A 21,055-nucleotide genomic window follows, 5' to 3' on the forward strand; every position below is an offset into this window, starting at 1 on the left:
CTTTTCAGAAAAATTTGGACTAAACCATTCGATTCATATGGATTTGCTTTACAATGTCTTTATGAACTTTTTGAAGCAGTCAAAGCTTTATGTCAGATGACGATCAGTCTGCTACATGAAGTCGAACACACCTAATGACTTTTATTTATTTAGATGGCATTAATTATTCAGACATATTGCGCATTGCAATTTCTTCCATTCATAGGAATATGAGTGAACCATCTTGGGATACAGTCTTTCGTGTGGCGTGTTTGGATAATTATAATCAATTGTTAAATTATGTAATGGGTGCAATGGATATTTATTGTAACATTGATGCATTGTACATCCCTAAGCATATAGTGATGAGGTATTGTATGTAGCGTGCAGTCCATGTTTATGGTGCTCAGTTCTCTTAGGAGGAGGGGATTGAAAACACTTGTGCCTCTAAATCACTGCTTGTTTGCTATGTTTCCACACTCTCAGAGCCATGTGTCATTATGGTCTTACAAACTGTCACGTCATTATGCAACTGGTGGAATACAACAAAATACAAGAATAACGTACAGTGTGGAAGACTCAAGTAAAAATGTTGGGCTATGTTTAGGCTCTGTGCAAACGACCAGCACTGCGTTGTATAAACATGGATAAACACAGACCAGTCTTATGCTCAGGTCTTGTTGCATACAGGTTGTTACATGAGTGTACATCTTGCTGTAAAGTGTTTCATGGTGCATTATAAAAATGAAAATTCTGTCCTTAATTACTCACCCTCATGTCATTCCAACCCCATAAGTCTTTCATTCATCTTTGGAACACAAATAAAGATCTTTTTGATAAAATCTAAGAGCTTTCTGTTTCTCCATGGACAGCAACTAAAACAATGATGCTCTAACGTGCTGCGTAACACACAAGAATGAACCTCATGGTTCTCGCATGCATCACGCAAACATGCTTGAGCTTCCGTTTACCACAACTGATGTGTGAGCTGATGAATGTTTATATGGGAAAGAAGCCTAAATTCAATCTGTTCACCATGTAAAGGGATCATGATTCTTCAAAAAATTTGGACTAAACCGCTCAATACGGATTCGTTTTAAGATCTCTTTATGAACTTTTTGAAGCGTCAAAGTTTCAAAGAGGCATAGGAAGATCTCAGATTTCATCAAAATGATCTTCATTTGTGTTGTGGGTTTGGATTGCTGACTGTTGTTTTGGGAAAGCTCTAGGATGATCTGTGTCCTTTTTGAGTCTTTGTTTCATTTGATTCTTTTCATGGTTTTGCTTTTTTTTCTTTCAAAGTGGCTTATAAATATTTTTACTATTATATGACACTTACTTCAAGTTAATTTAAAGATAAAGACATGATAAATGAACTTGCACATTTAATTAGCTAATATCAAATTATATATTTATATATTGACCAATATGTTTAAAAATAAATCAGTAATATCAACCAACAACCAATTTGGTACTGATATATTGTGCATCTCCGTATAACTTGTTAGATATATCTTGTATATCAGGATCTCAAATCCTTTGCTCAACTCAACATTTTCTCTTTTTAATCCAGAAATGTGTGGATCACTAGCTAAGAAGTAAGTGTAATGCTGTTTTCAGGCCAGACAGATCTGCTTGTGTAATATATCCCTGACTCTGATGATTGCGTATTCAGTGTTGATCTTCCAAGGTGTCCTGCATTTTATGGTGAATGATAAATCTTCAGAATCCATGCCATTTTCCTCACTGTTTAAAAAATGCAGTGATTTCACAAGCTCTCTGATTGACAGGTCCTGGAGACCGCTGGCCTTCTCTTGTCCAAACAGTTGGTAGTAATAAGCAAAAGCAGTTAAATCTCTTGAGTTTGCACTCTAAAGGTGGGAATTGAAGTTCTTCTGAGAAGAACACTCCATACAAGGCCTTTGATTTGACCCTCACAGTCTCAATGAGCTGCTGTTGCCAGGAGAGCACTGTGTAATATGCACCAACAACTTAATTGTGTGTGTGCTTAAGTTGCCATGGGCAGCGTGTTGCATTGTTCCTGCTCCGTTCTCACGCTCCATGTCCTGGGAGGTTCTGTTGTCATGGGTTGGGTTATAGTCTGGCCTCTGGGAATAACTTCCCTCACCTCAGGAACATGGACTCTGCAAATTTAGACATCAAGAACTATTCCTAAGATCTTCCCTCACCTAGATGGTTTCCTTGGATTAATCACATCTGAGGTCACCCCACATGTGTCATTACATATTACACAGCTCCCTGGGATATTTTTTTTCTGATTGGCTGATTTATGACTGTATTATTGACCTAATTCCTAGATGTACTAGTTTCATATCTCTCATCTCTGCATCTGCTGAACTCTTCTCATTGTGTAACTGTTCCATTCCATGCTGATCCGGGCCAGCTGGTATGGTTACAGTTTTCACTGTGCGGCTGATAACGGACGCTCTTTTGAACGTAATACAAAAGCGTCAGTTGTTGCCTTGGTAATGCAACAGATATATGTTATAAGATGTAAATAACGGCCGCGTTATGGAGGATGATCAGATATTTCTTTGAATTTTATTATCAATTTATGTTTATGTTACTTAAATAGAGTGCTTAGCCAGCTACAGAGAAAATGGTAGCCAGGCAACTGACAAGTGACCAATCCTGAGTGGCAACGTCACTTCACGGATTCTACCAGCACGATTCAGCACAGTTAGACAACCGTGCCGAGAATTCCGGGCCATAACAGTTTGTGATCGTGCCGTGCTGTACCAGGCTCAAGTAGAAACACAACTGAAACCATTCCTTATCATTCTAAGAACTGTTCGGCCTGACATTGGAAAAGCAGCTTTAGGTTCCCTAATTGAACTAAGGCCTAATCCTGGCTTAGTTTAAGCCCTGTCTGTGAAACCGGGCCTTCATTTCTTAAACAACCATGTAGGAAGACATATCATGGCCATATTCCAGGATGAAAATGTCAAGATTCATCATGCTCAAATTGTGAAAGAATGGCTCAGAGAGCATGAAGAATAATTTTCACACATGAAATTCATTGAAAGTCTTTGGGATGTGCTGGAGAAGACTTTAAAGAGTGCTCACCTATTACATTGTCAATACAAGATCTTGACCTAAAATTGATGCACCTCTTAATGGGAAAACATCTAAACCATCAAGAGGTGCATCATTTTTTTTGGTCAAGATCTTGTCAAGATCTTTCCTATGTTGGGTTGGTCAGGATGCTCAAAAATCAGCCTGCAGATGTCTTACTGAAAGTCGTCTCTCTGTACATGGAGCTGAGATAGGAGAAAGTATTTTATCAAAAAAATGATACAATTCTACTTGAAAACATTGGCTGCTGATAAAAGAAATGACATCACAGCACAGACAAAACTTTTTGTTTTGCTTGAAGTCAACTGATTAAATAACTGAATGTCCCTTCAGACAGGTACTCCTGAACAGATTGTTTTGATTTTTTTAAGGAACCACCTTTCTTACAACAAACAAAAAAACAAACAATTGAGAACACGTGATCCTAGCAGACGAGTTGTCACTCCGTGTGATTGACCCACCCAAGGTTTGAAGGTCATGTTAAACAAGCGTCAAGTCAAGGTTTTGTGACCCATGCTACATGGTCTTTTAAAATGTGATGTGTTTCCTTCTTATATGACTACTGTGATGTACTGTGAAACTAAGACTATAAAAAATTGCAGAACTTACTGGTTCTAAAACATGAACCTCTAAGGATAAGCTATTATGGCACTTTCTACAGCAGGCTACAACATCGAGCCTGAAACTCTCTCTTTTTATTTTCAGTAAATGATTAGTAAAAGGAGGTGCTCAAATATTACAGATAGAATGTTTAAATATAAGTTTAAAACCCCGACCCTGTGATATTGTTATTTTATAGTAATAAACAATAAATAAACACAAATTAAATAAACAGTTGGACTGTGTGAGTGCTGCTTTATTATTATTTATCCCCAAATTTGGGATAGCAATAAACATTGAATCAACAAACATTTTTCTATATTTATTTTATTTACAATAATAGTTTATTGAATATATCTAATAGTATTTAAGTAGAAAACATTTGTGCCTCTGGTGCTTTAAAAAAGGTTAATGGGGCATGAGGAAATTGTGGGGGCCGAAAAATGCTTTGCAAGAATTCAGTATTAACCTACTAATTTCCTGCAGGAACTAAATGCAGTGCCTGAATTGCTTATAAAAGTTGACTTTTCACATACAGCTTCCGTTTGGGAACACGCGCACGGGCCGTTGTGTACATTTCAGTGCGGGTGTGTTTTCTTGAGTGCTTTTGTATGTATAGCTGTGCTGAGTTGTCAGAATCGTGGTGGGAGGCTGCTGTGAGCGATCTGGTGGGTAGCTGAGTGCTCTCCGACTGCTTTTGTAATTATAATGCGTTTTGTGTCGATTCCCGGCATACTGTCTTCCCACCTCTTTGTCTCTGTGAAAGCCTCTTGACAGAGTTCATGTCCATTATGAGAATATCATAAGCCTCTCCTCAGCCCTCACAAAGCATTGTGACAGAGTCCTGTCATCTTGCTCATACTGTGGAAATCTTTATCTGCTAAAGTGCAAGAAATCGAAAAACGGACACTCTCCTTTGTGACTGTCATTCAGTCAGTTTGTTCACAATGGCCTCATTCAAGAAAAGCCTTCGACTAAACAGTGTCAAACTAAATTAGAGAGAGAGAAGTGTGAGGGAGAGAGATAGAGGGGTACCGGTCACTAGAGCTACTGGTCCGTCGCCAACTGCCCCGACCGTCTACCTCCCAGAGAGAGTTGACACACTGAATAGCCCCGAGGGAGGCTGCCATCACCCAGGAAACAGTGGAGACTACAGGCAGAGACACAGAGGACGGGCTTGAGGAGTTCGGCTGAATTGTCTGCTGTTGTGGGCAGCAGGCGGTGATTTGTGGTCACAGCAGACTGTGAATGAAGCCAAAAAGGTGTAGACAAAACAGAGAATAGAAGACGTTCTTTGTTAGGCTACAATATAAAATAATAGGACAAAAAACATTTGATCAACAGACAATAATTTGGATTTTGGAAGTCTGGTTATAATTCTAATAGTTGCCAGTCTTTTTTAGGTCAGTCTTTGTATCTGCCACTCTTTAAAAACAAAAAATGGTGTAGAAACAATACTGAACAATTGCTAGTGAATTTCACAAATAATTACAAAGAAACAGCAAGTAACACATTTAATTAAACATGACATTTTGAAGTAGAAAGACTGAAATGGTATTTTCTTGTAAAATATTTTAAAATAATTTTGAAAAATCACACTTTACATTAAGGTCTCATTTGTTAACATTAGTTAATGTATTACTTATCAACTAACATTGAACAATTATATATTTAAGTACTGAGTAATAATAGTTAACTACATATTACTTATTATAGGGTTTGGGTGAGGGTTTGGTTTAGGGTTAATTGCATTAGTTAATAAAAATATAACTTCATTTTTTGTTCATGTTAGTTAATGGTGCATTAACTATTGTTAACAAATACAACTTTTGATTTTAATAATGTGTTAGTAATTGTTAATTGTAACATTAACTAAGATTAATAAATGCTGTAGAAGTTTTTAGTTCATGTTAGCTAATTTAGTTAACTAATGTTAGTAAATGAAACCTTATTGTAAAGTGTTACCAAATCATTTGTTACAGTGCAGGTGTATCGACTGACATGCTCATATTTTCCAAGATTTCAGATAATAACAAATTTCCCCATTAGATTCTGATAGTTGAATCTGATAAATCCTCATCATATTAGTATTAAATCCCATTCCCAAGTATCTAACATAGCATCTAGGGATGGGCCTTTACTGCCCCCTGGTTGCATTTCCACATGTATACAGCAGAGGGCACTCTGTGTCAAGAACTCCTACACTTTTTCAAAGCTTAAGTGAAATATGAATCTTGATACTGAAATGGCACCATTATACTATTGTCTTTCCAACATACTTTTACACTGACATGATTTTACATGCCATTTTGGATGCATTACTATAGCAGAAATATGCTACCTTGGAATCACTGTCCTTTACTGTATTACCCAAAATGTGTCTTTCCTCATCCTCTTGATTTACTTCGGTTTTTAGTTTTATTTTGGCCGATCACTATTCTGGACTTGCACTGCATTGCAATCATTTCCCAAAATTGAATTTGTGTGGAAATATTACAAAGTGGTAAACAGGATGTTAACACAGGCCAGAGACGGAACACTCTGAAGACGGACGTGAAGAATAGAAAACGCAGAAGCACCAGCAATGCAAAAACTATACCAGGCACAACAATGTTTGTGATACTCGAAATATAGGAAGAAAAATATAAACTTTGAACTGGGGTTTATATGAGTGTGTCTCTGAAGGGAAATGACTTTCTGCAGAAAAGTTTTGAGAGTGTTGGAAGTATCGTAATCAGCCAGTTTGCTTGTAAACAAATCAAAATCGGCCAAATCAGTGCATCACTAATTTCATTGTAATTGTAACTGTAACTGTATTAGTGATCAAGTAAATGAAATTCTTTGTGAGCATAAAAGACTTACTGAGCCCAAACTTTTGAATGGTGTATGTTTTATCTTGGTGAAAAGTTCAGATCAGGTTCAATGCAATGAAAGCTGTTTTTTTTTTTTTTTCCAGTTGCAGTTGTATTCAGTATTCAGAAAAAATGAAAACTGTTTTTGGTGCAAGAAGACAACATTAAAGGAATAGTTAACCCAAAAATGAAAATTATCCCATAATTTACTCACCCTCAAGCCATCCTATTTGTATGTGACGATATCTTCATTCAGACGAACACAATCGGAGATATATTTACAAAGATCCTGGCTCTACCAAGCTTTATAATGGTAGTGAACAGGGGGCCTGTTTTGACCCCTCCCCACGAAGAAAAATTGCATTCCATCCACCATAAATATAATCTTTGCGGCTCCAGGGGGTTAATAAAGGCTTTCTGAAGCAAAGCGATGATTTTTGTAAGAAAATATACATATTTAAATTTTATAAACTAAAATAACTAGCTTCTGCCAGAAGACCGCAAGTGAACTTGCACCAAATTAGTAACCCCTCGAAGCGATGTATTTTAAGCTTAGACACCTCTCATGTTTATACAAATAGGGCTGTGCAACAAACTCAAGCTCCTCTTCTCTTATATCGAAATCCTCCGACATTTCTCTTTAAAATTTCTCATTTTAGACTTCTAATTTGTGACCGGTGTTTTGTTTTGCTCTGTCCTCTGAGCTTCCTGAAGCTAGTTATTATAGTTAATAAAGTTTTAAATATAGATATTTACAATATAAATATAGATATTTACTTACAAAAACCCATAGCTTCGCTTCAGAAGGCCTTTATTAACCCCCTGGAGCCACATGGATTATATTTATGATGGATGGATGCATTTTTTTGGGACTTTAAACAGGCCCCTTTCACTACCATTCCAGTACCACAAGCTTGGTAGAGCCAGGATCTTTTTAAATATATCTCCGATTGTGTTCGTCTGAAAGAAGATAGTCATATACACCTAGGATAGCTTGAGGGTGAGTAAATCATGGGATAATTTTCATTTTTGGGTGAACTATCCCTTTAAGTGGCCTTTCAGGGAAAACAATCAAAGGCTACAAAGTTTATTATATACCCATCAAAAGTGTTTTTTTTTTTTTTTTTCCTATTCCAGCTTAATATGCAACTATAAGTAAGCTATTCGTAGGTTGATTTGTTTGATCTTTCACAAACTAGTTCAAAAAAAAAAAAAAAGTCCTGCCCCAAATGATCCTATCTGCTTGGTCAACTGATGGAAGACAGGTTAGTGTTTACAAAACAACCATTATTTTTGCAGTTCATTTTGGTGACACTAGCGGCACAGAAATTACACACTTCAGCTTTAAGTATACCTCTGCTATTGGACAAATAAACACCGCTGCCCTTTTTCCTCATCTCATAGATCTGTTGCTCAGCTGTGACACTTTCCACTGCAGACCCTGCCCTCTGGGTTAAACCGTCCCCCAGTATGTTTTCCACCACTATCATAAACACATGATAACACCAGGCCTTTGGAGAGCGTGTGCCCACTTGACCTCACTGCAGCAACGGCCAAGTGATGTTTAGTTCCACCTCACACTCATAGTGTTTATATAAATCAAGACACCACAGGTAGCGTTGCTGGGCGGGAGGTGTAAGATTAAAACATTAGCACAGACACTGGGTGTTTCACAGACATTCACCCAACAATATAAAAAATAAAATAAAATGACCTCATTCTTTTCCACCCAAAACACCCTTTTTAATCCACCCGCAGCCCAACTTGCACGCTGTTATTGTTACTGTCACACACTCAGACCGGCAACAGACAGTGTAATTAAATCTTTTAAGTAGGAGCAGAAGTGAAATGGTTAAATGATTCTCTGGCTAACATGGTTGTTTTTACATAGCTGAGTTGAACGGAGGAGTGCTCATTGTTAGGAAACTTAAACCACTGGCATAGTATGACAGGTTCATTCTGTCTCTCTTAGTGTGTCTCTTGCTCTCTCTCTCTCTCTCTCTCTCTCTCCCTCTGGCTGTGCCATGAGTCTTAGAGCGCTCCTAAATAGCAACAAGTAAGCATGCGGGCGCAACGGGCTGGAGAAACTCAACAGGACATGAGGATTGAGAGAGAGAGAGGGTTAGAGGGGGAGTGAAAGACGATTGAAGCCGTCCCCTCCTCAACACACTCACAATGTTGAGTGTTATATACTTCCTACGAAGTTTTTTTAAGGTAAGGGTGCTTCAGCTTGTTTTCATAGCATTTTGTTGGTTACGGATTGTTAGAACAGATTAGGATCACACTGTCATCATGGTTAGTTATGGCTTTTCAGTTCATTTTCGTATGAAGCTGCTCTTAATAAGTTATCTTGTAACTGCGCTTCTTGGAAAGAGGACAGTGTTGAGTTCAATGGAACATTTTTGAAATATTTGCTCTGGTGAAAGAAATGTTGATGTTTTAGGAGAACATGTTGTCGCAGAAAATATTAGCATGTCAGGATCTGATACATTGGCTTTTTTCAGTCTAATGAGATTAAGTTTGATCACTTTTGATTGGAGATTCATTTTAGTTTTATAGTGTTTTTTGTGTTAAATGTCTGACAGACTTCCTATAATAGGAGTTTGGTTGTATCCTTGGGTTTGTTCCTTGAGATCGCATATGTTTTTGATTAATTGAAGGACGCCTAGATCACCGCCTGGACTTTCTCCCATTGAGTCATTGAAGCTTCACCAACGACTGTATTAGTGTGCGTGAGTGGACTCGCGCAGTTGGGAAGCAGTATTGGCAGCGTCTTCAGCGTTGTCATGGATTTGGGGAGGTGCTGTTTAAAAATGGTTTTCAGTGGCACAAGGCAAGTAGTTTTTCAGCTTGATCGTAGCCTAACTTTAACAGAGGGCCTATTTACACCTGGTCACTTCATGCTTTTACTGATTGGATAGCTGTCCGATTTGTTAAAACTGTACCATTTACACTTGGCCGCATAAATGTGTCTCCGCAAAATGAATATAAATTAGATTTTTAATGCCTGCGATATATGCAAATTCATCATGCTATAATCAAACTTTCGGCTTACCCAATTGCTGCGGGCCATATCTGTGGTGATGTGTGTTGCCATCATATTTGTCTACTGGGAGCTAGTATAACACACTCTCACACGTTTATGTTTTTACCATTTTAAGAGTAGTAAAATTTACATGCAGTATGTAGTTGCAACAACCATGCATTTACACTGGTCCAGTTTCTTTTGGAATTTGTCTCAACCCACCTCCTGAAGTGGTTTGAGTGGTTGGATTTAAAAAAAAAGAAAAAAAAAAAGAAAGCATTTCGGGGGACATTTACACCTGGTCTTTTTTACGATTGGATAGGGCTGAGTATCGCCAAGAATCTGGCGATATGAAACGTATCACAATACAGAGGTTACGATACGATATATTGCAATATATTGCGACACTGTAAGAAAGGCAATATATTGCGATATGTCTAATCACCGTATGTATAAGATCTGAGCAAAAACTTGGATTATTGTATTTTGTGCTGGGTTTGCTAATGCTAACGCTAGCGATATACCCTTGCGCTTCTCCGCGTCACAGTTTACGTTCCGAGATAACACTGCCATCTAGCAGTTAGCTTTAAGCCGAACACAAAGCCGCTGTCATGAATCTACAAACAAATAAATATCAATACAGTGTTTTTGAGAATCAATACAGTATTTCCAAACATAATATCGTGATAGTCATGTGTATCAATATCAACAATATTTTCTTACACCCCTACGATTGGATAGCTATCCGAACAGAGAAAATGCATGAAGTGACCAGGTGTAAATAGGCCCAGAAAGAGAGAGACAAGTTCCCAGCCAGCTGAATTTACAGTTACTGTCACTGCAGAGGTGGAAACCCTTTGACATGGTGCCATTGGCCGCCAATGAGTCAGTGTGGGACATTTTTGTCACTGTCAGTATTCCTGTTTCTAAATGCACAGTAATGCATACAAAACTCTTAAAAAATGTACCAAGACTGCAAAAAATGTAATTAGCATTTTTCCATACAGTGGCCCCAAAAAGTATTTTTAAACTTACACTAAAATTGCAGTACATGTACAGTATGAATATCATTGCATTATTTTACAGATTTTAAAGCACACTTTTCAAGCAAAATGTTTCACCAATGTTTGTTAGGGTTTAAAGGATAAAACATTGACATTTAGAAAATAAACTCTCTTAAAAGCATTTTACATTCCCACCAGATTAATTAATTTCATTCTTTTCTCTCTGGATGAAACTGACAATATTGGAATAAAATAGCAGTCTCCTTACTTTCATATTTGATGTATCCCAAATGCACATAACTACAAAATATTGTCACAATTTTGGGATAAATTGACCAAAATACAGTGTGATTTAAAATGACTATATTGGCAATATACTGTTTACAAAGAATCTTTACCTGTTTCTTCAAACATCACATCTCATATTTTAGCTCAAGCACTTCAGTGACACTGTTTACTCCATGGTAAGCAAGTAAATCAACTTAAGAAAAAAAGTTGTAGAAATTATTCAATAACTGTGGAACAGTCAAAAAATATTAAAACAATTTTGAAATAAATGGTTTATTATTATTTGCTTATTATTTACATTGTTATTATTATTATTTATTATTTTTGTGATTTAAAGGGATAGTTCACACAAAAATGAAAATTCTTTCATCATTTACTCACCCTTATGTGGTTTAAAACCTGTATGACTTTCTTACAGTCTTAGTTATATTTGAAAAATGTCTGTTTTTTTCCACTCATACAATGGAAGTCAGTGGTTTGTGTTTCGCAGCAGAAAGCCATACAGTCATACAGGTTTGGAACAACATGAATGTGAGTAAATGATGACAGATGTTTAATTTTTAGGCAAACTAGCTCTTTAAGTGCCCAAATATGTCCCCTACTTCTTTAATTGGTATAAAAGCAAACTAAGCTGTTTTTATGGAATGCTGAAATGTGCTTTTTAAATCTAGCCACCTGACAGGACACTACAGTTGTGTTGTAATGAAGCAGCTCTGCAGTAGCAGCTCAGTTTAAGCGCAGTGCCGTCTTACTCAGCTCTTTCAGCAGCTTCATCTGTGAAGTAAGAACCTCTCATTGTGGGCCATTGTTGAATTGCAATATGTTATGCACAGCATGTGTCAGATTATGATTGTGAATAAATGCATCCTCACAGCCCGAGTCTCTCTGAAAGAGATTCTTTTGAATTCATATTTTGGCTTTCTGGCGTGGGAAATGTAGGCAGGTTAGGCATGAGCTTGGTCAGCATAACTGCGTACTGATCGTTTCAGCCATAATTTTGTTGACATAAGCAGTCAACAACTTAATCAATCAGCTGTCAAACTTCATGCTATGAACGAACAGCACTGACTGTTAGCCTTTTATATCTCTACACCTCCAGCTGAAATTAGAGCCATGAAACAGCACTTTCCCAAACAATACCGTTCTCAAGCAAAGTCATTGTGACAGAGGATCCGTCACAATCTGCTCTCCCGCCAGGAATATTAGAGCTCGGATTGCACATGAATGGGAGTTGTTTTTCCCATCTGTGTTTTCCTGAGGCAGTTCGATTATCCGGTTTCTCTTTAGATGACAGTGTTTTGGCATGTCAGAGCTAGACGTTGTGAGTAAAAGTATGGGTGTGGATACATGCGTTAGCATGCATTTTGTCGTTTGGGACTGATAGGTGTGTGTGTGTGTGTGTGTGTGTGTGTGTGTGTGTGTGTGTGTGTGTGTGTGTGTGTGTTGATGCTCGAGGCCCCCAATCCCTCTGACATACAGGTTTTAGAATGACGATTACATACCACACTCAGTTACTCAATACATCGGCTTGTGTTACACTTGGCCTGACAGGGAAATAGACAGGAAAATTAGTTGAAGAAGAAAACAAGTGAGCAGTGAGAGATTTATGCGCTTCATTAAGCAAAACATTTAGTGAAATTTGAGTCTTGTGGCATGTGACACATGAGGAAACTACGAAGAAGTTTGTGCGAAATGTCTGCAAATCCAAACAAACAACATACCAAATGCTATTAAGTGTTTTTCATTAGCTCTCTCAGCCTTTATGTAGCATTTCCAAACAATTTAATTTAAAGTAGCAGAAATACAGCACGGAAGTGTATAGTGAACATGCAAGTGAGGGTCTAAAGCCGGGGACACACCTAACGATTAGCTGAAACATTCTAAGACTGAACTGAACACACATACCGATTGTTTTCTTCGACGGGAGCCGATTTATATACTCACACATGGAATTTGAACACCGACTGTAATCGCAGACAATGCAACTCATCAGTCATAAGTATCAGTTTACATTCATTAACTCACTAAGTGTGCGTGGCTTAAGCTAAACATTATATTCATAGAATGTTATGTAAAGTTCTTTTGCTCTTAAAAGGTCTTGCAATGAAGCATTTGCAGTGCCTTCCTGTAGTCTTACTCAGGGGAAAAAAGAGTATAATAGATGTCGGCAGATTTTCTATTTCCCCAGACAAGGCCAGACCATTCAGACACAGAGAATGAGAGAGATAACAGGACAGGAATGTAAACTACAACTCAAAGAGTTACACAAACTACCTAGTGTAAAGTAGAGGGTGTTGTAAGCCCCTCCATTCGGACCCCAGCCTATGTTTTTCTTCATAGATGGTCCTCATAGATTATGACTTTTGGCCATAAGATATATTTAAACATTACCTCTGTGGATCTTTGGGTTGACAACATTAGTAATTGAATGCGAGTTTAAACAAGTGCTGTGTGCAGTTCAGTGGGTCTTAAGATGATCTGATATTCACAACCTATTAGTTCACAAACCACATTAGGTTTTGTTTTGTGTTTTTTTTTTTTGTTTTTTTTTTTGTTTTGCATATAGCATCTACAAGTGAGGTTTTTTTGTTTTGTTTTGTTTTGTTTTGCATATAGCATCTACAAGTGAGTTGATGATCTGAAGTGGGTTTTTTGTTTTGTTTTGCATATAGCATCTACAAGTGAGTTTTTTTGTTTTGTTTTGTTTTGTTTTGTTTTGTTTTGCATATAGCATCTACAAGTGAGTTGATGATCTGAAGTGGGTTTTTTGTTTTGTTTTGCATATAGCATCTACAAGTGAGTTTTTTTGTTTTGTTTTGTTTTGCATATAGCACCTACAAGCGGGTTTTTTTTGTTTTGTTTTGTTTATAATGTCTACAAGTGAGTTTTTTTTGTTTTGTTTTGCATATAACATCTGCAAGTGAGTTTTTTGTTTTGTTTTGTTTTGTATATAGCATCTACAAGTGAGTTTTTTTTTGTTTTTGTTTTGTATATAACATCAACAAGTGAGTTTTTTTGTTTTGTTTTGTTTTGTTTTGCATATAGCATCTACAAGTGAGTTGATGATCTGAAGTGGGTTTTTTGTTTTGTTTTGCATATAGCATCTACAAGTGAGTTTTTTTTTGTTTTGTTTTGTTTTGTTTTGCATATAGCATCTACAAGTGAGTTGATGATCTGAAGTGGGTTTTTTGTTTTGTTTTGCATATAGCATCTACAAGTGAGTTTTTTTTTTGTTTTGTTTTGTTTTGCATATAGCACCTACAAGCGGGTTTTTTTTGTTTTGTTTTGTTTATAATGTTTACAAGTGAGTTTTTTTGTTTTGTTTTGCATATAACATCTGCAAGTGAGTTTTTTGTTTTGTTTTGTTTTGTATATAGCATCTACAAGTGAGTTTTTTTGTTTTTGTTTTGTATATAACATCTACAAGTGAGTTTTTTTTTTGTTTTGTTTTGCATATAGTATCTACAAGTGAGTTTTTTTTTAGTTTTTTTGTTTTTCATCTACAAGTGGTTCAATAAGTAAGTGTTGTGTGCATAATTTCCCCTGCCCTGTAAACCTATTCTGGGGAAAACAGCTCCCTTGTGTTTTGGCGATTGTGTCTGTTTAGGTTATGCAACCACTGATAAAGAATATATCATTCTGTTTGGTAAACAAGCTGCTGTATTATAATGGACAAGAAGGATCAGGAAGCTGTGGCATGAGTTTATAGGGTAAAGGTCTTTTCCCAGTGCATTTTGGGATTTTTCTTCTGTGTCTCTTTGAGAGTTATCAGAGCACAGCTTTAAGTTCTGTCTTTCTCAGCAGGGGTGCGTTGCATAAGCTGCTCATCACCTCCTCATTAGGGACAAGAAACCACTTGTTATTTGGTCCACTGATTCAACACGCCATGCCCTTTATCTGAGATCCCGAATTTGCATGAATGGGGGTGAATTCAACCTCTTGTGCCTCAGTGCATCTTGAGGTATTTTAGATTATATGATAATCAGATTTGGAAAGCAATAAAAAGACTGTGAGATTATGCTCCACTATCAGATTCCTTTGAGAAAAGTCTGACTTAAGCTGAATCAGGGGTTAGAAAAGCACATGTTAAAGATCACATGATTCAGTTCATGAATTTGATTGCCATAAAAAAATATAGTAATCAAAATGCATTCTTACAAGTCAAGTAATTCTACCATATTTTATAGTGTGAAAATGAAAGCAGTGCTGAAAATGCCTGATCCCATCTAGGAAAGGGAATGAGTGCAGAACATTCCTTATGTCTCTGTTTCTTTGTTGTCACTGGAATCTCTGAATTAGATTTATCTTAACAGAAGCATTGACCTTCCCTGTCTGTTAAACAGCATGCACATCTTCTGAAAATTTACAAGAGAACCATGTTTAGTATGCAAGTGTGATATGAGACATGACACTGATCTGATTTATGTAGCCAGTGTGTTGCATGCTGCCTTTGGAGATCTTCATATAATAGATCATGCACTTCACACTTAACAATGATTGCACTAAAATGCTAGTGTAGTTGAAAATCCTTGAATGAATATCTGATCGAGACTTCTAGTACAAAAAACAAAAAACAAAACCTAAAATGCCGGTCATGTTTATTATACTTTGCCAATAAAAGGAGCATCATACCTGCAGATCTAGTTTAATTGTTCTTTACCTAAAATGTTACACTACTAATTCATACATTTAACTTAAAATGCTCATGTAACCTCGATGTAAACATTTTAAACTTAGCTAGATATAACAAGCTAATTCAGAAAATGCTAACTTGCTAATTTGCTAATTTGCCCTTCCTGAATGAGTACAGCAATATAAAGCATTTAACATACTTGCTCTCAAACCAAGCCGCATGCACCACTTGTCACCATTATGGTAACTCTCCAAAAACCAACATTAACAGAAACTCTTCTGAATTAGCATGATAAAACATTAATCACTACTAAATATCCCACTTAAAGGAACACACCACTATTTTTGAAAATAGGCTCATTTTCCAACTCCCCTAGAAGTTAAACAGTTGAGTTTTACCTTTTTGAATCCATTCAGCCATTCTCTGGGTCTGGCGGTAGCATTGTTATAGCTGCAGCTTAGCATAGATCGTTGAATCTGATTAGACCGTTAGCATCTCGCTCAAAAAAGACTAAAGATTTTAGATATTTTTCCTATTTAAAACTTGACTCTTCTGTAGTTAAGACCGACGGAAAATGAAAAGTTGTGATTTTCTTGGCCGATATGACTAGGAACTATACTCTCATTCCATACTCTCCTCAAGGAACTTTGCTGCCATACCATGGGTGCAGCAGGCGCAATGATATTACTGATGATGATATTACATTTATCTTGCCCAAAAAAACTTGCCTTAAAAAGATAAAGTGCTAAATACTCATAAAAGTTAATTTGACAGAACTAGTTTGTTTACATTTTAAGTTTGTCCTACTCAAACCAATTAATTATTTTGAGCGTTGGGGTTTGCAGTGCAAGATAAAAGGACCTTTGATGTAGATATAATAGCTCAATCAAGAGTATTCCTTGTAAAGTGAGCACATGCCCTCAAACTTATCAGAAATATAATCTTCAGATGGAGCCGATAGAAATGATGAGTGTTGGAACAAGTCAAAATAAGGGATGTCAGTTTAATGCACTCATTTAGTGTGGTAAATAAATAAATAAATATAATTTATTAAAAAAAAAAAAAATCATGTCCTCAGATGTGTTTATGCATTCCATAATAATTGATTTTCCTACTATCAGGGAAATGTAGGAAAATACATTTATAGTAAATACATATAGTTGATACATATAGTTAAATGCACTTAATATGATTATTTAATTGCAGGTCTAAGATTTTAACCAATGCAAATACAGTCTCAAAGCTGTTGTTTACAGTAGTTATTTTACCTTATGAAGGATATTATATAAAATAACACAACCGTGGTGATTTTGGAGAGAGAGGTGTTAAAGCTGTTTGTCTGATCTGATTGTCTTGTCTGAAGTCAGCTGATTTAGTTGGCACAGAAGGGGTCTCAGTTGTGTGTGCACCTGCTCTAAATCACCACGACCACTTACCATGCACAGCAGTGCACATGAATGCTTCACTATACTCAGGATGCTAAAGCTCTTTAGTACATCCACTGGGTTTTAATTGGGTGCAACAAATTTTACTCTTTTACAATTACCTCAAATACACAGATGCTTCACTCAGCAGAGGTCAAATTCCTTTTGATGAGAGAGCTGGGTAGAAGGTGTGGTCTTAGATGACCTCGTCATTTGCATATAAATTCCCGTTAATAAAATCTAATTTCTGTGCTTCTCCAATCCTCTATTTAGAAATAAGTGATATAGCAATGTTTCACTGTGCAAGAACCTTTCTCAGTCTTACAGAAGAGTCCCCTGTGAGTGTGTGTATCTCCTGTAAGTGGCTCCCTTGCATGTGTGCAGAGGTGTTTGTGTGTGTGATTCCCTCTCTGTGGTTGGCCTCTCCGATGGGATGAGCTCATGCTCATGTGGGGAGAGCAGCAGGATCCTATGATTGCAGCACTGCAGTTGCCTGAGCGATCTGATGCACCCCTGTACCTCCTCCTGAACCTCAAACACCTCCTCCTGAATCCTCATAAATCGAAACAAAAGACGTCTATAATACCTGCTGGAGAAAGATGGTCTTGCTATTTCAATGACTTGGCTGTTGGTTTTGTATTCTAATGTACGATGCATACATAAATAGATGCATTAAAAACAATGATGTAATAAAGATTCAGTAAAAATCTGTAATTTGGTTGTGATGTGAAAGGTAAGTTAATTTAACTTTTTTAAGAGCCCTTCAAAAAAAAAAAAAAAAAGAAAGAAAAGAAAAATCATAACTTTGGGGTTTTTTGGGGGGGGGGGGATGTATCCTTTTATTAATTAATAAATACTGCAACTTCTATAAATTAAAGAATAAGAAAATATCAAACCACAAACATAAAAAAAAAAATAAAATAATGATAATAATAAGAAATGTTTCTTGAGCAGCAAATCTGTATATTAGAATGATTTCTGAAGGATCATGTGACACTGAAGACTGGAGTAATGATCCTGAAAATTCACCTTTGCCATCACAGGAATAAACTACATTTTAAAATATATAAAATAGAAATTGGTTATTTTAAACTGTAATAATATTTCACAATATTACTGTATATTACTGGTATTTTGGATAAAATAAGTGCAGCCTTGGTAAGCAGACTCCAGCCTTACAGACCCCAAACTTTAGAATGGTAGTTGTTTCCAAAAATTGCTTTGTTGAAATGCACCTCAGATTTTCTCCCCCTGAATCTAAAGTTTTCATTGCAATAAAATGAAATAGTACAATAGTATATGTAGTGTGCTACATTGTAACATTGTCAAATGACCTCCTCAAAACCCTCATGTGCAGAAGCATGCCGTTTGTTGATGTTACATTTGTATTTCTTAAGGGTTAGAGGAAGCAGACGCTCAGTCTGGACTGTGCAGCGATTCTGCACCCTTGAGGAATGATGTAAGCAAGAGCACGCTGAGCTCACATTAGTGTGCATTCTCTCTTTTATGATGCAGTCCCAGTGTAAATGACTTTATGACACTCCATTGTGGGATTTAAGATCAGAACAACCTGATCTGCTACACAAGTAATGATATAGATATTATTATCTGGAAAAGTAGACTTCATTATTAGGTCAGCAGCAAAATGATAAGATTGTGATTGCATTTTAAAATTACTTTTACTTTCTATTTATTATTAAATTATAAACTCTTTTTATAGCACTGTTTACACTATTGTTTGCTGAAGAAGATAATCTGTACTTATAATAGAAATGACAGCAGATGGTGGTATGGTTTTGCATGCCAGTCTTTTTGGTCTGATTGGTGGAATAAATTTAGACCTGGCTTACCCAACAGATCCTGAAATTCTCTAGAATGTCCACTTAAAGATGCACTCAAGGTGCTCACTTAAATAGTGAAATCTTTTATATAACCTACACTTTTTCAGTCTGCACACACTTGTTGCTCTATTATTATGTTTGTTAATACATACAGAAAATATTTTTTCAGACATTGTCACATTTCTACATATGTCAATAATAAACGTTCAAACTTTCATTTGTAACATATTTTGAGGCCATGCTGTACACTACTTTAAAGAAATTAATATTTTATTTGATCAACAATGACAGTAAAGACTTTTACATAGTTACAAAATATTTCAAGTAAATCTTGTTCTTTTGAACCTTCTATTTAAAAAAGAATCCTGAAAAAAATCATCATGGTTTCCACATAAATGTTAATCGGCACAACTGTTTTCAGCATTGATAATAATAATAAATGTTTCTTGCGCACCAAATCAGTATATTAGAATGATTTCTGAAGGACCATGTGACACTAAAGACTGGTGCAATGATGCTGAAAATTCAGCTTTCCATCACAATAACATGTTATATTTTAGAATATATTCAAATAGAAAACTGTAAAATTGTAATAATATTTCAGATTTTTTTTTTTTTTTTTTTAACAAATAAATGCAGCCTTGGTGAGAATAAGAGAATTTTCTTATTCAATTCTTAAAAAATTCACCAACCTTTAAAGTATTAGTTCAACCAAAAATTAAATTTCTGTCATTAAATACTCACCCTCATGTCGTTCCACACCTGTAAGACCTTCTTGTTCGGAACACAAATTAAAATATTTTTGATGAAATCTGAGAGGTATTTTTTTTTTCTACTTTTACGCAAAATAGGATGATGTGAGCATTATGGAGCGCTAATGAGTTCCAGGAAATTCCTATTATGGACAAAGACATCCAGCAATCGCTGTAGCTGAATAAAATGCAGATGGAGACATTTTGACTGATTAAACATGAAGAGAATTAATACACCATTGGGACAATATTATGTTTTTTCTATGTTCTTCAAGCCATCTCAAGTATTTTCATAAGGATAATGTATATTTACAATGCAGTGCCAATTGACAGAGCCTTTATCACTGTATATAATACTATAAAATAATATAATAATAATAAAAGTGCAACAAACATCTTTAGGAAAAAGTAAAACTAAAATATGAACCAAGCTGACGGACTATGAATATTTCTATGTTGTTGGTCAAGTGGCTTTAAGGGTCAGTAGCAGTCCTGTGTGCAGGATCACATGTGCTTTTTCTGGCTCTGTCTTTCTATTTTTACATCATACACACACTGTATATACTGTATATTCACACTTGAACGCAAAACCAATCCCCCCGATTCTCCTGCCCAGCCCATGGTGTTAAGATGTTAAGCCATTTAGGGAACTCAACTGTAATCAATTTAGCAAAACAAAACAAGGTCTGGTTACTGAATGGGTCAGGTGACATTGTGTTGTTGGCTGAGGTCATTCCACCTGCCAATAGGGACAGGTTTTTACTCCTGAATTATGCTGTACCACTATGTGCTCTGTCTTTTTTTTTTTTTTTTTTTGCTAGGAAACAAGTGTCATGTTTCAAATGTACTCATATGACACATATGTTTAGTTAATAGGATATTGAACGTCAGGGAGTTATGTTTACAACCCTACAACAGGTTATGAAAAAAATCATGCATGAAGGAAGGAAAGAAAAAAGAAACATTTACATTTATTTGCATAAATATATTTTCATTATTTATTTTCTTTTTCATTATTTTCATTGTATTTTCATTTTCATTATTTGCATATGTATAAGTTAAACAGTGCATGGGTTTTTATATATTCCTGTACTTTTGAGTATTTCCAAAAATAGTATTCAAGATTTGTTCACCTTGAAAAAGGCTGTGCAGAGGTATTTGGCACTCTCCTCTTTGATACCTGCTGTTCTTAAAGCCATTCTTCTTAGTGTCCTCCCTCATTTAACATGAAGGGTTTGGAGTAGCTTGACCTGTTTGGATTAGCTGGAGGTGTGCTTTACCTGATGACCTCTCGATTCTTAAGTACAAGCAGCGTATGATAGGGCCTTTCATCTCTTCTCCCTCCCTCTCAGAACCTGATGTTTGTAGGTTATTTACAACATCAGAACCATTAGCTGGCCTAAAACAGCCTGGTGTCTTCTTCTGCAATCTTTTGAGCTCACTAGATTGGAGTCATGGTTAATGAAAGACAAATGAGTGGGTTATGAGGCCGATAAGAAGGGATTGTTGTGTGCTGCAAACAGCTGGTTGGCCGGTGGTCCTCTTAGGGGATTGTTTGTAT

General features: G+C 36.2%; 1 protein-coding gene across 5 annotated transcripts in view; it reads left to right on the forward strand.

Annotated features, from left to right (window-relative positions):
* The window catches only part of arhgef4 (Rho guanine nucleotide exchange factor (GEF) 4), a 102,841-nt gene that overhangs the window by 24,061 nt on the left and 57,725 nt on the right, over positions 1-21,055 (forward strand). Inside the window, exon 1 of one of the 5 annotated variants that reach the window (XM_067362135.1) lies at positions 8,605-8,741. The exons of the other annotated variants lie outside the window; for them this stretch is intronic. Within the exon in view, the coding sequence (XP_067218236.1) occupies positions 8,703-8,741 (39 nt within the window). The 5' untranslated portion in view covers positions 8,605-8,702. Of the gene's footprint in view, positions 1-8,604; positions 8,742-21,055 lie in introns of those variants that run through there. 5 annotated transcript variants of the gene reach the window in all.

This window comes from Chanodichthys erythropterus, chromosome 16 (genome assembly GCF_024489055.1).
Source record: "Chanodichthys erythropterus isolate Z2021 chromosome 16, ASM2448905v1, whole genome shotgun sequence".
Lineage (NCBI taxonomy): Eukaryota > Metazoa > Chordata > Actinopteri > Cypriniformes > Xenocyprididae > Chanodichthys > Chanodichthys erythropterus.